General features: G+C 32.1%; 2 protein-coding genes and 2 long non-coding RNA genes across 9 annotated transcripts; 2 read left to right on the plus strand and 2 right to left on the minus strand.

The window, feature by feature from the left end:
- Window positions 1-520: 520 nt before the first annotated feature.
- On the minus strand, window positions 521-13183 carry LOC129906555 (microsomal triacylglycerol transfer protein). 3 transcript variants are annotated; one of them, XM_055982468.1, is made up of 7 exons: window positions 12913-13183; window positions 6341-6847; window positions 5983-6284; window positions 1583-2665; window positions 1152-1528; window positions 922-1089; window positions 521-858 (listed from the first exon to the last, which is right to left on the minus strand). In XM_055982468.1, exons 1-7 carry the CDS (start codon window positions 12977-12979, stop codon window positions 711-713), a joined length of 2652 nt encoding a protein of 883 aa, XP_055838443.1. In that variant the 5' UTR covers window positions 12980-13183; the 3' UTR covers window positions 521-710. The 3 variants fall into 3 exon arrangements, with proteins under 3 accessions (XP_055838443.1, XP_055838372.1, XP_055838520.1); XM_055982397.1 differs by having other exon boundaries at window positions 5983-6290; XM_055982545.1 differs by having other exon boundaries at window positions 5983-6266; window positions 12913-13182.
- LOC129908362 (uncharacterized) lies at window positions 12300-12992 on the plus strand. Its single transcript, XR_008771273.1, has 3 exons — window positions 12300-12522; window positions 12619-12753; window positions 12883-12992. It is a non-coding gene; the product is annotated as an uncharacterized LOC129908362 (long non-coding RNA).
- Window positions 13184-16442: 3259 nt separating the features above from the next.
- On the plus strand, window positions 16443-18881 carry LOC129908173 (uncharacterized). Of its 3 annotated transcripts, none has more exons than XR_008771239.1 (8): window positions 16443-16527; window positions 16621-16774; window positions 16864-17138; window positions 17197-17684; window positions 17757-17873; window positions 17931-18342; window positions 18400-18577; window positions 18633-18881. It is a non-coding gene; the product is annotated as an uncharacterized LOC129908173 (long non-coding RNA). The 3 variants fall into 3 exon arrangements; XR_008771243.1 differs by having other exon boundaries at window positions 16621-16758; XR_008771233.1 differs by having other exon boundaries at window positions 16621-17138.
- A 24-nt stretch (window positions 18882-18905) lies between these two features.
- Window positions 18906-20652, minus strand: LOC129907994 (TBC1 domain family member 31-like). 2 transcript variants are annotated; one of them, XM_055984408.1, is made up of 3 exons: window positions 20431-20652; window positions 19259-20275; window positions 18906-19193 (listed from the first exon to the last, which is right to left on the minus strand). In XM_055984408.1, the coding sequence occupies exon 2, from the start codon at window positions 20182-20184 to the stop codon at window positions 19306-19308; it is 879 nt and encodes a 292-aa protein (XP_055840383.1). In that variant the 5' UTR covers window positions 20185-20275; window positions 20431-20652; the 3' UTR covers window positions 18906-19193; window positions 19259-19305. The 2 variants fall into 2 exon arrangements, with proteins under 2 accessions (XP_055840383.1, XP_055840414.1); XM_055984439.1 differs by having other exon boundaries at window positions 20372-20438.
- Between the last annotated feature and the right edge of the window lie 2 nt (window positions 20653-20654).

The raw sequence follows: 20654 nt of genomic DNA on the forward strand, positions 1-20654 counted from the left end.
CCATTGCTAAAAAAATGACTTAAGAACAATAAAAAATGCATTCAAAGCGGGTGGCAATGGTTCAGTAGATGTAGTGCTAGACTGCTAACTTGGAGGTGTGGGTGTGGATTCGAGTCCTACCTTAGGCAGCATTCTTTTATTTATTCCTTCACGGTGAGATTATCTTATTCTCAATTCACTATACCAAAAAAAAAAAAAATTCTTTCCTATCTTTCTATTCCTTCTTACTAGTGCCTTGCAGTATGCACATCATGCAGTATGGTCTTACAGGCATAGAGTTAAAATTATTATTATTATTTTGCAGTGTTAAAGCGCTTATTAAATTTTCAATAATTGGAGCCACCATCCTTGTGGTTTCCAAAGTATTACTTTTACATTATAAAAAGTTTTTGACGAAATCAACATTGTTTTCAGTTCAAGTACACCAATCAGAGATCAGTTTTAGCATAAAATAAATCTTTCGACACCAATTGAAGGTTTTAGAATTTAGCATTTTCGGGCGACAAAACAGTATCTAATATTAAAATTTTGTTTTAAATTATTTATTTCAATATATAAAAATATAATTATCAAAAAAAATTTGTTCGATAATGCTGTATTTATAAAAATTGTCTGTGTATAAATTGTTAACAACTAAGAGAGGAAGAATTTGAAGTTCTATCTACTTTTGTGTATTTGTGACTATTCATTTAAATTTATATGTGTTCTTACTACGATGGAAAGATCATGTTACACATTTCATTGTTTTTCTGATTTAAAGCTAATGTACTTCCAGGCAATTTGTGTTCCACTTTTGAAGTAATTTTTTTGCTATATGGAGATTCATCTGTTAGTATAACGGATTTGTTATGTTGATGCCTGCAAAAAGAAAACAAATATATGCTTATTTTGGAAAGAATCTACAATAAAATAAATACTCACCATAATGAACTCTCTGGTCTTCCTAATTGAATGCAAAGTTTCATATCTGAATAGAAATCACTATCAGCAATAAGACTTATCTTTGGCTCTGTTGTAAGTGAAAATTTATTTTCTAATTTTGCAAACGATGTTCCCACAACCATCGAACCAACTACTCCAGTACCAGCACTGCAAAAATTAAAAACAATAAAATTAACATGTTTTTGCAAAGGTAGATTGAGAATATTTACATCTGATTGATTTCTGTATGGGCATTACGATTCCACAAACTGAATTGCACTTGACCATTCAAATCAATTGATTTGGCACCCAACACTTGCAGATACACAGTGGAACCACTCGATAACATCACATAATGTTCATGATCTTGAACCAAAGTCGTTGCGAGAAATGCTGGAGTTGGTTCAGATGCTGTACCACTCCATACATGACCCATTAATTCAGTTTGGCCATTGAAAAATACCAGTGGACGCAAAAGAACACCTTGAACGGATATTTCCATACCAGCTGTCACTGGACTATCTTCTTCTTCTTCATCATCGCCAACTCCTTCTTCGCTGCTGGACTCTCCAACAAAAGAATTTAATCCACTTGTATAAATACCGAGCTTGAAATAAATGAAATAATAAGCTTTGAGAAATCACAAAATTCAATTTCTCACCTTAAAAGTACTAATTTGTTCACGTCCTGCTCCAAGAATCATTTCCACACTACCTCTCTTCAATACACCTTGATTTATTTCCTGAATACTAAGTAGACTTTCATTAAATGCCGGACTCTTTGTTAAAACTCTATGTAATGCAGTTGTTAGACCCTTTTGTCCGATGACATGATAATTGTTGATAGCTGGCTTTTCCGATAAACAAACTTTGAGAAGTGCCGTAAATCTGGGACACTTTTCGCTAATCATTCGAAGTTTTTGCAAAAGATAAGTCTTAACTTCGAATTGACGATCATTCGAACCTAAATAATTAAGTAGTTGACCGAGTTGTTCTTTATTTGGTTTCATATCTAAAATTATATCAAGTGCCAATGTTCTCGCACTAGAGTCATATTTTTTCTTGGTTTGAAAGAATATAGACTCAAAGATTTTACTATCTTCATTTGAGAAATATTTGATGGGGAAACTACGTAGAGCTTGCAATGATGTAACCGAAACCTTAACATCACCTTCGGTGGCAAGTTTAAGAAGGACAGGAACAGTGGTGATATCTTGGAGATTTTGAAGAGCACGAATGTACTGCGTTTTACATTCAGTGGAGGTGCATTTTATTGTCAGCTCGTTAAGGAGATACTTTCTTATTTTTGATACCAATTCATCACCTTCGCCAAAAGTTGATTGGCGTGCTAACGAAGCTGTTGTTTGAATCAGGGTGTCTTTTAATTTGGAGTCTTCTATTGTCTGACCATTAATTTTTGCAAATAGATCTTCAATGATTGCTCTATCTGGATGAGTACCCACTGACAAGGCTTGAAGATATTTCTCTATTATGTCTACATTTTCTTTATTTTCCATATTGAAGACTTTGAAAAATGCATTGTGGGCGTGGATTGTTTGTGTTGCTCCAAGGAGATCAATTATTTGACTTCTGATCGATTTATGAGCTTCAAGAATCTTAATGATTTCTTCAGTGTTTGTAATTCTTGCAAGAGGCAGGAGTTTAACTAAAAGAAGAGCTGTGGATTCTTTGCCAATGTTTTCTTCGGTCAGTTCATTTTTGTGAGCGGATATTTCTCCAGCGAGCTATTAAATAAATGTACGTAAAAGGTTATTCAAGAATAAATTGTTTTCATAGTTATAGTTTATATTCTTCCTCTACCTTTTTGCCAAAATTTTATTCTTAAAGCATTAATACTCTAACAAAGGGTAGATCAAGGAACAATAAATGGCTTTAGTGATATAGGGGTCGTTAAATTCAATTGATCTTTCTTTAACAAACCTAAGCATGCACATACTTTTAGAGTGTATTTTGTCAAATTTTTGTTTAAAAGTTAGTTTTTTATTTATTATAGTTTGATTGATTGATTGATATTTGGGGTATAAGATGTACTGCGACCTGTAAGATCTATTGTACCCCCCTATTAAGCTAAATGAGTTAGTACCTCATTTTATAGCTCCTCCTCTAACCTAATTCCTTTCATGAAATTGATGTATTTTCAAAGAGTGCAATTTATCCTTGGTAGCGACCCATGTGTTTAAATCTTTGGTGTATTAGTGCATTGCAACTACCCAGGATGTGGTCTGGTATTTCTTTTTTTTCGCTACAGAATCTACATATTGCACTATTTACTAAGCCCAAAATATGTAGGTGCCTTCTTAACTTACAGTGGCCAGTGAGGAGCCCAGTGATTAACCTGAGATTGTTCCTACTTAGACTGATACATGATTTGAAACGCTCTCGGTTGTAGTTCCCGAGGAGCATTTTCGCTTGTCTCAGTTTTGGTAGTTCTGCCCAGTTTTTTGCTCTCCCGGACTCCTCGTCTAGTTTTATTTTATTTTTAATTACATTTTCTCCTATTCCGCAATACGGTTCGGGTCCCATTAAAGGGGAATTTGCTCCCGTTTTTGCTAAGGAGTCCGGCTCCTCGTTACCCTGGACACCAACGTGCCCAGGTACCCAGTGGAGAGTGACTTTGTTTATTTTGCCAAGTTCGTTAAGTTTTCCTATACACTCCAATACTAGCTTGGAGTTGATTTCATAGGATTTAAGTGCTTTTAGGGCAGCTTGACTATCAGACATAATGGCAATGTTTTTATTTCGGTGATTTAATTCGAGGTTTATTTCTGCACATTTTACAATGGCATTTACCTCAGCTTGAAAGATACTTGGGGATTGACCCATAGGTACGGAGAGTTTGGTACTAGGCCCAAAAACGCCTGCCCCTGTACCTTCCGCTGTTCTCGACCCGTCTGTGTACCATTTGAGTGTATTTTCTTTAAAAGAGTAGTTGATAGATTCACCTACCCAATCTTTTTTACTACTGAGATGTATACTGTAGTTTTTCACAAAGTTATAATTTGTGACCATTGCATCTCTTGGAAAGTCAAGGAAGTTTTCTTCTGAGGATCTGGACAGGAATTCTCTTTCTCTGCTGCCTATGCATTTTCCAGCCCCAGTTCCTTCCTTGGCAAATCTCATGATAGCTCCCTTAGCAGCACTTTCAATAATAAGGTGAAGTGGAGTTAAATCAAGAATAACCTCCATTGCTGCTGTAGGGCATGTTCTCATAGCCCCGGTGATGCAGACACATGCGAGTCTTTGCACTTTATCTAGTGATTTAATAGTTGTTGCAAGATCGGTTCTTTTGTGCCAAGCCACCGCACCATAGGTAATTATAGGTCTTACCATCATAGTGTACATCCATATTAGGATGTATGGTTTGCAGCCCCATGAATTGCTTGCTAATCTTTTGCAAATCATTAAGGCTTTCGTAGCTTTACCAGTGGTTATTTCTACGTGTTTGTTCCAGAGGAGTTTACTGTCTAGTGTGATACCTAGATACTTAACCTCCTTCTGTGTTTCTATTACTTCTCCAGCTAACCGTATAGGTTTCATACGGGGAAGAAGTCTTTTTTTGGTAAATGGTATAATTGTTGTCTTGGTAGGATTGATGTTAAGTCCTGCCGATAGACACCATTTCCCAATGTTTTTCAATCCTCCTTGAATAATATCGCAAAGAGTTTCTTCAAACTTCCCACTGGCTATTATTACTATATCATCGGCAAAACCGAGACATCGTATACCTAGGGAAGTTAGATTTTCTAGTAGTTCATCAACAACAATACTCCAAAGCAAGGGTGAAAATTTATTATAGTTGAATGAATACCGTATTTTTTCAACTTAAGAAGGTCCACTCTGTCGAAAGCTTTGCTAAAGTCGGTGTATATTACATCAACCTGGTTGCCCTTTTCCATTTCTAAAAGAATATGGGATTTATAATCACCTAGATTGGTGATTGTGGATTTATCCTTATAGAAACCATGCTGGCTGATGCTCACTTATTACCGATTTTAGTGCTATACTAAGCGTATCAGTTAACATTTTTTCAAATTGCTTGGGAATAGCCGAGAGTATTGTAATTCCCCGATAATTTTGTATATTTGACCTATCACCGTTTTAAAGAATAGGTATGAATTTTGCCATGTGTTAGGAAAAATGCCACTAGAAAGTTTATGTGTGAATAGTTTAAGTAAGGGCTTAGCAATCTTATCAGCAGTATTACGGAGGAACAATGATGGAATGCCATCGGGACCACAGTTTTATCTTATATCAATTGATTTCAGTTCCCTAAGAAGGTCTACCATAGAAATAGCCATAAAACCAAAATTGGAGTTACTTCCCAAATTATGATTGAAATTATTTTCGTCAAATGTAAAGGGTTTCTTTGAGTGCATACGCTATTTTCGAAATACATTGCCATAAGATAGTTAAACACATTTCGTTTTAGGTTGACAAATTTATAAAAATAACGAAGATTTTTTCTTATAACCAAAACACACTTTAAAACATGTGTTTTAAAAATATATTGATCATAGCATAATTTGTCGCGCACTTTAAATTCAACATTATAGCTCAAAAAAGTGTTACAATCGTTTGTGTTATCAGAGGCAATCCATTTTCGATGAGCTCTATTTTTTCGGTTTTTCAAGTAAATTAATATTTTATCATACCAAGGAGGTACTTTGCTAGAAGTCACTACTTTTATGTAAAATATGTAAAATGGTAGAAAACTCAAGCGCTTTGTTATTAATCGTTAAAGAATTAAAAAACCAATCAAAATCACTCAAAAACAAGTTAATTTTAACATAATCAGCATTTTTAAATTCAAAGACGAATTTTTTCTCATTAATGTTTGGACAAGTTTAATCACTATAAAAACATGAGTTTAAACGTTCTATGAAAAATACTTTTTTTGTTTGTAATAATAGATGAAGTCTCCTCTAACACAAAATTATCGTATACATTGGTAAAGAGAAGATCAAGAATAATAGAAAAATAATTTTTTAAGCTACTTTGATAAAATTTTCTTTTATGTATTTTTTTTTTTTAGTGTATTTACCGTTATTCCTTTTATTTCACTCGTTTGGCCATCCACCTCTGCTGGCATCTCATAGGCTCTAAAGTCTTCCAAACTTGAAATAGTATCATTCAAAGTGTCAAACTTTAACTGCCCAACAGCTGAACCAGCAACATGCTTAAGAATAATTTCCGATTCAACACGACTGCCAGCGTCTGGTTTAGCATGCAATGCTATGGAATGTGATTCATGAGATCGTAATTTAAGCAAACTACCATCTTGAGCTAAATCATATTCTATTTTGAGCGAAGGTTTCATATCCACACCTGAAGGAAGACTAACTTCTATATCTACTTTTAGGAATAAGAAGGAATATCACACTGTTTTCTTTAGCACTTACCTAATGGAAGTTCCGATCTATAGGTAACTTTGAGATCCCAATTACTGCAATCGGATTTGATTTTTTCATATTTTGTTGACGATTTGGCCAAGTAAAAGGCAATACACTCACCGGAGACATCAATTTCTGGTACAGGACCATTTTCATAATGGAAATTAAAGAAACTTGCAATGCTGCGTCGTAGATTTAATAGATATGCATCTCGACTGCGATCAGCTAATAACTCAATTACTTTACCATCTTCCACAACCACATAGTAAGGTTTGTCGATTATTTTTGGAACATTTTGCTGTTCATTCGAGGTACGGATTTTTGGTTTGTGAAGAGTTATTAAAAGCAATTGAGTTGTATCACGATGCCATATTGAACGTACGGTAGCAGTTAGAGTTAGTGTATATGAGATTGTATCTTTGGAATTGAGATTGTGGAGATCAGTCACGGAAACTTTATTTTGATATTCGAAAAATTGTTGCGTGCCATATGGAATGAGTTGTTGCTGTGAGGGGGCTAGAAAGGGAAAAATCTATGTGATTACAATATGTTGATAAGTTTTATTACATAACACTACAACTAAATAAAATTAAGGGAAAATAGAGACTGAAAATATAATTCTGACAGAACATGCATTTTTAACTAATATACCCCACGTGTAGCGATTAAACAAGTCTTTAAATCTTAAAAAAAATTATATGTCCCTACGAGTTTTGGGTTTCTGCGGAAACTGACAGATTTATTAGGATCCCTACAAACGGAATAAAAACGACCTTTCGATTTCTACGTGGAAAGTACGTATATTTTAAGAAACTCATAAAACTTCATTACCGTGGACAGGCAGGTTATCATTTTTGGATATGAATTTGTTATAAGGGGAAGACTCACAAGGCAAAATTAAAAAAAAACATAACAAGGGACTGGCAGATCTTTTTTCGTTTGCTAAAAAGCAGGCCACTGGCAGGCTGGTGACCAGCCCAAAGTATCGAGGATAGTTGAAACGCTAACACATTGTCAGCACAGTTAACTCAAAAAACCTCCTGGTACCTGGTTCGATGAGGTAATTTGATGATCTCATGCAACCAACGATGAAACCTATGATGAATCTTCTGAAGTGAAGAATACCAAATTTTAATAGGTAATAAAGAAGAGAAAACACGATAAAAGTGTATCTTTCGATGAAACAATCTGGCGACACAAGACCCGACTAAAAGAAAGATATTACAATTTAAATTAAAAAAAAAAACATGTTTTTTTCAAACAAAAATAAACATTTTTTTCGAACTGTTGTTTGTTTATTTATTTTTAAACAAAAGCTACTAAATTTAAATTGTAATATCTTTCGGTTTAACTTCAAATATGGAAACTTTTATACTTTTTTAAAAAACTCCAATACAATTTTTTTAGGATGTTGCTTTCAAATAAAAGTAAGAAATTGAGTTTTTATATAACTTGCAATTAGTTAATTTGTAGCGAAAAATTGTATGAAATAAAAAATATTTTTATTAATTATTTGTTTCCAATTATAAGACAATGTTTCAGCGAAAGAATTGTAAAAAACAAAAATCAAGTATGAGCGAAGGAAGCAAAATACTGATGCGATTTAGGAATTTTTCGAAATTTTACAAAAACTACTTAATTGAAAACCGTTAGGATTTAGGATGAAGAAGTTACCAAATTCTTAGAGCCTTTAAGTTGGCCTATCAGCATATTTCGTTTGAACCATTACTTTTGAGACACCCTGTATACTCAAACTATAAAAAAAAAAATCCAAATTCAATAAGATCCTCTTTATGAAAATTGATTGAAGTTGACTGGCAAAAGAAAAATTAAAACGACCCAACCAAAAATTCGAATATTTAGGTACAAAACAAGCAGAGGGTTAGGGTGGATATTTTGACATAAAAACGCTGCATTTTGTAGTGTTTAATTTTTTTTTCTGTCAATTCTCAACTGATTTTCATAAAATGTATCTTGTCCTTGTAGTTCAAATATGAGAAAAACTCTAGTTTAAACAAAATTATTTTTAATATATAGTTGACAATTACAACACAATATAGGAAAAAAAAATAAATAAACATTCAGAGATGCAAATTAATGGAAATTTGACTCAGGGCTAAAAGAACATTTAGTTTTTTATTTATCATCTTTCACATCAAGTGTTTTAATATTACTCCACAGTTCTGTATAGTCGAGAGAAAAATTAAGTTTTTAAAGAAAATAATCACGTTTTTTTATGCAAGAAATTAATGTTTGGCTTAAAAGAGTGACTTTATCCGTTTCCTAAAAACTCATTGTTGTTGTGAGGATTGTGTTCTCAATTACTTCTTTAATTTCATAGGGTGTGACTTTGACTGTTTTTATTATTATTATAAGTTTATTACATTGCAAAAATAACACTTGAAAAGCGATAGCTACCAGGGCTAAAGGCTAAACGGTTTTAAATTAATTTTGAACAAACATAATTACATAATAAAAATAATAATTGATGCTTAAATAATTCAAGGTTATACATTTCTATAAATATTTAAGGCTTTAAGAACGGAATATATTAATTTAATGTTGCCTATGGATGGCGATTTTAGGAGTTCCAACATCGCACATAGGGGTATTTGCCAATTTTACGCGGACAAAATTATTTTTCCGGTTTATCTTCATCAACAAGGTAAAAGCTTGTATTTAGTACTGGAATTAAGTGTTTTAAGTGTTGATTTCAATGAAAACATTTTTCTTCCTAAACCACTTTTTGATCAAACAAAAAAGTGTCAAGAATGGATCCCAATGGTTTGTTAAAGCGCTTATAAATGGAGTTCTATTTATGGTATCGCCAAGATAAAGGTCTTAAAATTTAGGAAAAATTATAAGGATTCAGGTTCTGTAACTCAAGAAGTTGAATCTTTAAAAAAAACTTTAAATATGGATGCTGAATACAAGGTAACCATTTTTCAAAACCTAAAATCTTTAAGAAGGGCAAATGTGTCGAAGTTGCACTTAGTTGCACATTTTTTTTACAGATTCAATTAGATAAGAGTTTAACCTTTAGAAAACATAAAATTTTAACACACAATAATGTGAAATTGTATAACTTATCTCCTTACCAACACAGAAATTTAGTTTTTTTACGATTAATTTTTATTAAGATTCAACATATCACTTTTTTATTTATAAAGTAATACAACATCTAATAGACAGTTTTGTATCTCCTTATCAATATTCCATAAAAACTTTTTTCTACATCCACTTAAAAAAAAAGTACTTACTTAAGCACAGTCGCTTAGTTACAAAAAAAAAAATTTATTTTATCTTTGGGCTGAAAACTTTGAACTCTAGACCGCTGCTCTTAGTCACCTGAAGGGATAATCAATTTTAAAACTATAAGAAAATGCTAAGCAAGTTATCTACTTTTAGTAGGATGTTGATTTTTTACGTTTGGATCAGTTTAAAATTTTGTGTTTTGTCCGCCTAAATTGACTAAATACCCCTATGTGCATCGGTTCATTGATGCCATGAGATGATAGGGTTCTTTTTATTTATTCACAGTTGGAGGCAAGGTGTGGGACCGTGAGTGGCCCGCCATTACATAAGGGACATCTTGGGGGTCTAAGTTCTCGAAGAAGTGCGAATATGTTACTTATCATGTTTTGAAAATACATAAATGATTCTTATATGGAGTAGAGTAGTACAGTAGAGGCCTTAAGTACTTAAAAAAAAAGTACTTACTTAAGCACAGTCGCTTAATTACAAAAAAAAAAATTAATTTTATCTTTGGGTTGAAAACTTTGAACTCTAGATCGCTGCTGTTAGTCACCTGAAGGGATAATCAATTTTAAAACTATAAGAAAATGCTAAGCAAGTTATCTACTTTTAGTAGGATGTTGATTTTTTACGTTTGGATCAGTTTAAAATTTCGTGTTTTGTCCGCCTAAATTGACTAAATACCCCTATGTGCATCGGTTCATTGATGCCATGAGATGATAGGGTTCTTTTTATTTATTCACAGTTGGAGGCAAGGTGTGGGACCGTGAGTGGCCCGCCATTACATAAGGGACATCTTGGGGGTCTAAGTTCTCGGAGAGGTGCCAATATGTTACTTATCATGTTTTGAAAATAAATGATTCTTATATGGAGGTTTCACAGCTGAAACGGACCAAGTCAAAAAAAAAAAATCCAAATCTAGTGCAAAAATCTGGGCAAGGTTTAACTCTACTAAGTTGTTGTCGAATGAAAAAATAAAAAAATATGATTTTTGATCATGATTTGAGAAAAAATAAAATAAAGAAAATAAAAAATTTGGGAAAAATAAAACAACATTAAGGCAAAATTTTAAAATATTTTTTTAAGTTTGTACTTTTCAGTTTTTATTACTTAAGTGTACTTGGTACTGAACAATATAGATAATGGTAATGGGCCATATTCATAGTCATATTTTAAAAGCGATTTTAATTAACTTAGGGCCAATTTATTGAGCCTCCATTAAATATTAGATTTTGTCGTTTTAGTTAAAAGCGTTATTAAACTATTTACGCCATTAAGGAGACTCCATTAAATATTCATTTTATTCACTCTTCTTTAGTTAAATTCTTTGTTGTCAATGAAAACTTTAAATTTAAAACTATTTTAAAAAAATCCCAAGGATTTTTTATTTATTTTGAAAATAGATCTGTCAGAATCTAATAATTTTTTAAATAAAAGAGATTTGATTTTTGTTTTCTTGTTTAAAATGATGAAGAAGCGCGTATAATAGAATATATGTAGATACTTTTAAGAGTGATATATATGTGCATCAGTTCTCTAAAATTAAATATGCGTTACATGCTATCGGAAAGTAAAACAACGAGTTAAGGAATGTTTTAAATAATAGCCGGAAAAGCCAGGCGAAAAGTAATTGTAACAGTCGATCACATCACGAATGCAATTTATGATAAAGGCTGACCATAAGATGAAAATATTATGCAGCACAGCAACGGCAACCGTATTTTTTTTTAATTTGAGTAGCTGTTCTAATAGATGTGACAATTGACAATGGCCCACCTAACGTTAGCTGTAGCATACAAAAGGGATACACCCACAAAATCGGCAATAGAAATTCGCATTGATACAAATGCATAAAAGCCTTATTTAATGAGCAGTTGACCATTTCACATCATAAATTTTAAACACATGTTAGGCTTATAAAATTAAATTAGTCTTGAGCTTTATCTACTCCACACCCGTTCAAATAATTTCAAACCAACGATGGTTTGGTTTAACAAAATTAAGCCATCGTTTGGGTTCAAGCGAATTTTCTTCATCCTTCACATAAATCCAATTAATATCCAAGACAATTATCCATATTTCATGCTTTTTGAAATGATTGATATCTTAATTGACGCACAAATTTTCAAATAAATAATGAAACAATAATTAAAATGACAGTTAAAGCTAATGGAGAGTGAATAAATAGAAATTCTGTTTAAAACCTCCATTAGCTCTAAAAATCCCTCTTAAAAGGTCGAATTTGGTGTTTTAACTAAAACTACTTTTAAATTTAATGCTCAATTAGTTAATGATGCCAAACTTCAAAAAAATCCTTAAAAGAGACTGAATTAAACGAAATTAGTTTTTAATTTTAAAATTCCCTTTTTTAATGGCGATTTAAGTTTAATGGAGAGTCAATAAATTGGGCCTTAGTCTGGAGTCTAAAGTTACTACCCAGGTTAGAAGCAGTTCTTTTCCAAAGAAAAATTATATAGAAGTGGGTCTAAATTGTCTATGAGTAAGATGAACTTCAGTCTTTCTTAGAAGCAAGAAAATAACAACTTATGAAAGAACTATGAATATTGCTATAGATGCTAATAGATTAATGTTCTGAAGTTAATTGCTTAGGAAATAAAAAAAAATCATGATTTGAGAAAAAAATCATGATTTGAGTTCAGAATTCATGAAAACTATGATAAATCATAGTTTTTGGCAACACTGGTCTGTCATTAGTTTGATCCAAAAGTTTTTCGATTCAAAAAAAATATTCAATGTTGCAATTTAACTTTGCAACAATTTAATCAAAAAAATACTACCGAGTGTCCATTGTTTCTGGATTTATCACTATAACAGCTATCAATTTTTTTTAACTACACAATGATTGAACAAAGATGTTTAAATTTTGTTTATCCTATGTTTATTTTTATCAAATCAGCACAGGATTCTAAAAGTAGGTAGGTACCTCCCTAATCTCTTATTGCTTATCGTTGCAGCTTACAAAGTACCTAATATTCATGACACGTTGTTTAAATGTTAAATTGTTTCCTCAGATAACAAAACAAAAAAATCTTAGCCGGGGGTCACTTCTAGGGTTATCATAAATCAAAGCTAAATCTGCATGTTAGCATTTTGGAAATCTCAAAAAGAAGAACAAAAACAAAAATTCACTTACTTCAATGAATTAGGTACATAGTTATTAAAATAAAATTGAATTTTTAATTTAATTAATTCATTTGTGAATTATCAAAGATATTTTTTATGTGTAAGAGCCGGCTCAGGTCAATAACCTGCATTAACATAAACAATTTTTTTAGGCCGGATAACAGAATTTAATTTATTCTTACCAATAAATCCGATTTGAAGAAGACAAATCACCAAGAAACCTCGAGAATACCAGCCGAATTGTTCCATGTTTAATTCTGTTATACTTTGTTTGATAAAATATTTTGCTTGTTTTATTTTAATAATTTAATTATAATTAATTAATAATATCATTATATCGCTTTAAATCTAGAATACAAAAAATTGCCTGTAAACACGGCAGACGACACCAACACGTACCACCACAGAATACAAAATTTACAACAAAAAAAATTATCACTGATGGAATGGTACAAACTACAAATACAAATACAAAGAAACTTGTTGGAATTGCACCCCACTGTAGGAAATTTAACAGCTGTCAAAAAAAAAGAAAACATAAATGATGGCAGTACTTTTGACGAAAAATTATTTAACGATAAAACTCTACAAAATACAGTAGAGGCCTTAAGTTTTTAGGAAATGAAAAATTAAAAAAAATAAAAATTCCTTTTTTGCTACGAGAAAAATAACATCAAAAAATTTTGTCGAAATAAAAAAATGATCAAAACTATTATGAATTTGACAAAATAATTTTAAATAAAAGAAAATATTATTAAAGTTCGAACTTGTTTAACAACTTCTAATAAGTTGTTTAAATACTGTTAAAAAAAACTTAACCGAAGAAAGCTTGTTTTTCGGATAAGCTTGGTTAATAAATTTATAGAAGATTTACAGAAATTACCAAGTTTTGTATTTGATTTTTGGTTCCATACAAAATTTGGATTTGCTATACTACCCGATGGTATTTTTTCGTCAACATGTTCGCTGTGTACTTTGAAGACTTCAAAATTTTTCGTTTCGCTCCAGCTATGTACTAGGCTTTAAAATTAAATAAAAACCAATTGAAAAAGAAAATTTATTTTCCCTGAGGGCTCAGAGATTTTTTAAGTGAGACAAAAAATCTCAGCAGAGCGCTCACTTTTTTTCTGAGATTTCTGAGTCGGAAATTTTTTTGGATTCAATTTCTCAGTTTTCGTTCTCTTTCTTTAATTTTTTTTGTTATTGTTTTGACGTTTGTTTTTGTAAAGCGAAATTTAATTTTTGAAGAAAAGTTGCAACTGTGTGAAGTTGCAGTTGAAGTGTTGGATTTGAAAAAAAAAAAAAAAAAATGGATTAGGGTCAATGTGGGTAAATGTAAACAATTTCATGTCTTTTTTTTCTTTCGACTTTAGATTTTTATATGTTTTCACGGAACAACTTAAATGGTATCTTCAAATGCAAATATGAAATGATGGCAATATTCTTCTTTATAAATATAAACAACCCAAGTAACAATTTAGCTTTCATAATTGTCAATGCAAGCTATTTTTTGACTTTTTTAAGAAGAAGGACAAGTCTTATGAATCGATCCCACGTACCTCTCTGCATACCAAGCCAGCACCTTACCAGTAGACCATACTCGAATATTAAAGATGAGTGGCAAAAAGGGAGCTAATTGAAACCTCACATAAAAATGCAATGTTTTTTTCTAAAGTGTTACAAACATTGCATATCTGCAGGATAGAAGCTTTGCATACTTATTGTTGAAAAACATTGCATACTTGAGAGATGAAAACATTGCATACTTAGTCAGCTATTACATGAAGCCTCAAGAGGCTTGACTCTTTTTTCGAATTTTCTTTTGATAATCATTCTGTGAGGCGCGTACTATTACACGATGCCTCTTGAGTCAAAGACTCAAATTTGACATTTCTCTTTTGATTTAAGTATTGTTGTTGTTGTATTCCACCAAGAAGCAAAAAGAAAAGAAAGGGAATGTTGAAAAAAGAAAGAGTGGAAAAAGAAACGTCAAAAAAGAGTCTCAGAATTTTGGCCCACGACTCTCCGGTCGGATAATTTTTTGTTTTATCTTCTTTCTCTTTTGCACTCATTAGTTTTGAAAAGAGGCGCGCCTCTTGAGGCTTCATGTAATAGCTGACTTACAAGAACCTCTTGGAACAGGTCTTCCCTTCAAGCAAGAAAACGGACTTCAGAAAAGACACTCCGACCTCCGACCGCGAAAGACGGGGTTGCACTCACACACTTGCAACTTTTTGTATATGAACACAAAGTCGAAGGAGAAATCGTGGTGAAAAAACCAATACATATAAAATCGGCTCCGCGGTGATTCTAATTTCCATACTAATTTGAGCCGCCTTCGGACCAGTTTCTGCCTCGAAGTCGGACTCAGCTCCGCTTCTTTAAAACGGTTCAAACAGGTCTTATGGAGGTCTTCTTTAACTTATATTTACAAGGCTTCTTCTAAACACATCCAAATGGCCTTAAGGAGACCGCCTTTGTTTCCAAAATGGATGATTTGCGTAAGTAAACCTTAAGGCTTGGACACACCGGAGGGTATGCGGTAGCGGTACGGGTAGCGGTAACGATATTTGTATGAAAAAAATTCCACATCTGAACGTTGATATGTCAGTTTGAAATTTTGCTCATACAAGTACCGTTACCTCTACCCATACCGCTACCGCGTACCCTACGGTGTGGCCAAGCCTTTAAACTAAACTTATACAAATTGTTTAAATTACTGTCAAATATGGCATGTTTACAAATACCCCACCATGTTTGTGTTTTTTTACAAATTCGGGGTAAATGTAGACGGTGGTTTAAAATATAGAAATTCCTCTTTAACATATGGATAACAATTTGAAAAACGTTCAAGAAGGTACTTGACAAAAACTGTTTCAAATTCCAATAAAAGTTTTTGTTTTCTTCCTTTGAATCTTTATATAGGCACCCAAAATGCATTGTGAGCAGCTCTGAACGCCATATTTTTTTTTACGTCAAAGACCGATTTTGCAACATCATCCACTGAAATTTATGGTGTTGGCTACTTTAATCGGACTCCGCGGCACTTTGGCAATGGTAATTGACTAAAAATACGTTTTTTTTTTTTATTAAAACCAATAATTTCAGCAAAAATATATGTTTATATTTACCCCCACAATACGTTGTTTACATTTACCCATTATGAAAAATATTCTGGGGTAAATGTAAACACATGCAAATCGACATAAATGTGCTGTATTTTAAAATTTGTTTGTTTCACATAGAATCTACATCAAAACTAAAAACTAAAAAGTATTTGCAAAATATTTAATTTTTCTGAAAGACTAACGACTTGTTTGGCAATTTAAAAAATTATCTTTCACGGTAAATACGCTCGTCGAATGAATTCTCTCTTGACAGCAATGAGCTTGACGTATAAGTTAAAAGATACAAATGCCTACCTGTAATTCTGGCTCTCAAAAAAACTGTGTCCCCAATTTTTGTTGCTTTGAAAGTAATAGCTGCGTTCCTTTGGGAATATTTATCTACTATTTAGTACTTAAAACTACTTTGAACTACTTTTGCTCTATTGAAAAAGTAAATCAAAGCAGCTTTAAGTACTAAGCAGTCATGGTATAAAAAGACAAGGTATGGTAGGTAGGCATTGACCTATTATATATGGACTGCCAGGACCAGGTTCAAGCTATGGTGGCGCCCCTTGGTAGGGTAGCGGGAAATAGTAATTTGACACCTAGTTTTGTGACTTTTGCTTGTCAAAAAAAAAAAAAAACAATTTAATTGTTTGCAAAAATTTTATGTTTCCCAAGAATAAAAAGGTAACAAAAAATTAAAAATATATTAATATATTCTTTTCACAATTTTATTCCAAGTTTTATAATTTAAATTTTTATTCTATTCTTTCATTTCAGAAAACCATTTGACAAAAATGGACAATCTCCTTGAAAAAAAAACAATCGATTGCCCTTACTGCTAGCCATAAATTCACTTCCTTGCATTCCAGAAGAAGGAAGAATAAATTCAATAATTATTCCCTCAGCAGACCTATGGTGCAGAATGTGAAGAGTACCTACTTCAAAATAGTTTTCTCCACATCATGTTTTTTAACTTGCATTCTCCTTTAAATATTTTTCATTTTTTTACTTGAATTTCAGTTAAAAAGGAAACTTTCTTTGAATGTTCAGCTGGCATAGCTCATAAGTCATAACAAAATTGTTACCAAACTAGAAGCTGGCATGACTAAGCCCAATAAACAAACAATCTTGCCTATGTCAAAAATCAATGCTCTCTTCGTTAACCTCCCTGTGAGCAAAATCAAAGGTCTTGGGCTTTGATGTCTGTGAAAGACTAAAGAAGAATCAAGAATCTTGGAAATTTGTTGAATTTTTCTGAAGTTGAACTTTAAGAGGAAACTCGTGGGAAAAAATAGGTAAGTCATAATTTCTGAGATTCTCTTATAAAAATCCAAAATTCATTCCCTCTATTAGATTATGGTTGCACTTTATGTTCTCGCTTTTACTCGAAAAGCATTGGTTGCTGTAAAAAATTCAAATTTCGGATGGATTTATTCTATTCTGCGACTTTCTTCTTTTCCAATTAAATTAAATATTCGTGGGAGCTCATAGCGAACAGCACCTTGTTTATTCAACCAAGTAAATCACATCGTCCTCTTTCCGGAACAATGTCGTCTAGTGGAAGATTTCTAAAAAATAGGGAAGTTCAAAATATTTTCTGTATCGAAATGAAAAAACCGATCCTGGATTCATCGACGAAAAAATTCTACTAATTATATCACAAAACCTGCACCGACTACATTAAGCAAATTGTTTTATTCCTACTCTTAAAAAAATCTTCATCCACCAATTCATTCATTAATTGTAAAACATTTTATTCCCATCGATTATTTTGTAGAACTGGAAGAAAATCATCAAGAAATTCAAGAAATATCTTCTCAGCTAGAAACTATTCGGAAGCTGTGAGTATACATAAGTTAAAATCAAAAAATTAAAAAAAAAATAAATATAAGATAATCTTAAATTTTTTTTAGAAACCTAAGTTTTATGGAAAAATTTATTAAAGACAAAGCTAAATCGAGGGCCACCCATTCGATGATTGATAATCTTGACATCATTAAAATGCACATTGTCAGTATTTCGGATATGAAGTAATAATTTTAAAATTTGTATTTAAAAATTTAGTCTCTAAACAAATTTATTTTCAGAAAAGAAACTCGAGAATTAGAAATGATTAACAATCATCACTTTAATTGCACTAACAAAACTATTCTAAATGATGCAGAAACAACGTTCTCAGCAACAAATGGAGCTTATTCTTTATGAAAATACAAAAGAAAAACTCAACCGAGCCTACAAGAGACTTGAGAATGTTAAAATGCTTACAAAAACTGTATCCGATGCACTTACGAATGCCGAACTCATATGGATAACTACACAATTGGATTTGGAAAAAAATCGTAACCGATTTAGTAACTCGGATGAATTAAATATGCAATGAAAATGTACAAAAGCTTGTTTGTATGAATATGAAAAGTTTGGAAGGCTTTTGAAATATGCTTTGAATGCATTGATAAATAAGAAACCTTATACGTCTGTTTTAGATTTAATCAATGAACTGTAAGTTTTCAATAATACTCGTATTTTGTATGATAAGCTTTAAAATGATATTTTTAGCAATCGAATTGAGAACATCTTGAAGCCTTATGTGTATGAAAGTCCTGTTAAATTGGCCATGTTCGAACAAATAAACTTACTCAAACCAATTTTCAATGCAAAAATGAATAAGAAACATTTTGAAATTGATTTTCGGCATTTGCGTTCTCAATTCCAGGAGAATATTCATGAAAAAATGGTACATTTTTTAATTTTGTTTAGACCATAAACTTTAAATTAATAATTTGTTTCAGAGCAATGATGCCTTGTTGCACAATGGTCAGTTGCTTTGGATTTGGTTTCTAACTGAACCAAAAAAATTACTAGATGCCGTTGCTGAGGTTCGAAAAGCAGCTTTTAAAGTACCAGTAATGACGGGAGTCAAATCACTTGAGGGTACAAAGAGAAAAGGAGGAGAATCAAGTATACCTTGAAATGTTATTGTAATATTTATTTATTTTTTTTAATAAAAGTTAGTTAATATAATAAATTGGAACTTACAATTTTTAGAATATTTCAATCATTTTTAAAGCATTTAATTAAGGGCTCAAATTTTGTATGACTTTGTTTTAAAAATATGTTTTTGTATTCTAATATTTTTTTGAAATATACAATTTAAAAGATATATAAATAAAATAAAAAATGCATGTTAAAAAAAAATTATATTTAAATCAGGAGCGCCATCGTTATGATTCGCATTTGAGTGCAGATTGAAATTCTCGTTCTAGATCTCTAATTGAAGATTCCACTTCACTTAAACCACGAGCCGATAACTTTCCATCATCTACTTGACTTTTTACATCATCTCGAAGTATCTTCAAATAAAAAAAGTTTATAGTTAAACTTAAAATCATGAAATTATATAGGTATAAATAATTACAAGTTCTAAGTCATTCTTAAGTTTTTTCTTTCCGTCATTGATTTTGTTTATCGTATTTCTAAACTATTCCTCATTGGTTGGTAATCGGCTTCACTTAAAATATCATCAATTTCATATTTATGTGAAATTAATTCCAAGTCCTGATCTTTGATGTGTTCTTCGGCTAATGTTAACTCGATTTCCATTGCCTCTTCATCTAGAATCTCAGAGAATCCATTTGATATAATCGACCAAGCATATTCTTTCGCTGTAACTTGAGTTTTGGAATAGAATTTCACCAACTGAGGATCAAAGTGATTTAGGATATTTTCACACATTCCCAAATAGTTTTGGGGCTCCAATGGATGAAACTCAAACCACAACTGGCATTGATTCGTTAGAATTGTAGCAATAATTTCAAAGCAAACAGTAAGACTGTTGGAGAAAATCTTCACAAATGGAAAGATGAATTCCGGGACAAAGTCACTTATGCCAAAGATCTTCGACCAATGACCAAGACATGAGAAAATTTTTATGAGATAACGCCTTGCTGTTGAATCTTTCAACTTTAGGCTGGCATTTAATGCAACAGCTGTTGAGTGAGTTCCCATTTTGACTATTTCTGAAAATTTTGACTTGTTGCAGGGTACATCGAGGAGAGCAGCCCAAATGAGCAACCGATATTTACTTGGATAGTGTCCGTATTCATTGTCAAAACAATTCACCGACAGAGCTTTTGGTTGGAACACGGCAGTTTGGCGTAGCATTTGAACACAGTTCTGGGCTGATTTAAGACAGTCAATCAATGCGCTAACATTATAAATGTTGCCCTCTCCTGTGTGCCTTATCGTGCTTAGGAACTCTTTATCTTTGGATAGAGCAACCCTAAAACAGTCTGTGGGCTCTATTATCGACATCAATCGTCTGGCAAAAAAGTATGTTGTCATTATTTTTGGGAAAGATCCAGGAGCTGTCTAGTTTGCGGGGCATTTGGCCCTTCTTCCATCCAACACGATTCCATAGGTGATAAATTTGCATCTGAAAAAAAAAACAAAAAGGAAAAAATTATTTGGGCTGAACGATTTAATTCTAATTTTTAATAACTTTCAAATATTAATGAATTTAAATAAAAACCTTTTTCCATAATGATTCATTGCACATTTTTCTTAGCACAAATATTTTAAAATACATACTTTTTTTCTGAAAACTGAAAGAATTCTTCGTTCTTCCAATACGTCAAAAAGTAGACTTCAAAAAAGACAGATGCTACTGATTTGTACAGCAAACAAAATGTAGATGGCCATAGTTTCTATGCACAAAAATGGTAGTTCAAGCGATCTGCCGGAAGATGTCGCTACGCTAACTGAGTTCTATTTACCGCTTTCTTCCACAGGCGCTAGTAATGATTGAACCACGT

This window comes from Episyrphus balteatus, chromosome 1 (genome assembly GCF_945859705.1).
Source record: "Episyrphus balteatus chromosome 1, idEpiBalt1.1, whole genome shotgun sequence".
NCBI classification, from domain to species: Eukaryota; Metazoa; Arthropoda; class Insecta; order Diptera; family Syrphidae; genus Episyrphus; species Episyrphus balteatus.

Bases quoted from the DNA above. Each gene is read 5' to 3' on its own strand.
- LOC129906555 (XM_055982397.1), bottom strand. From the start codon at position 12,979: ATGGAACAATTCGGCTGGTATTCTCGAGGTTTCTTGGTGATTTGTCTT. The intron at 2,666-5,982 runs GTAAATACACTA...TTTATTTAATAG, and splicing joins GTGAAATAAAAGGAATAACG to CTCGCTGGAGAAATATCCGC. The intron at 859-921 runs GTGAGTATTTAT...TTCTTTTTGCAG, and splicing joins AGACCAGAGAGTTCATTATG to GCATCAACATAACAAATCCG.
- LOC129907994 (XM_055984408.1), bottom strand. From the start codon at position 20,184: ATGACAACATACTTTTTTGCCAGACGATTGATGTCGATAATAGAGCCC.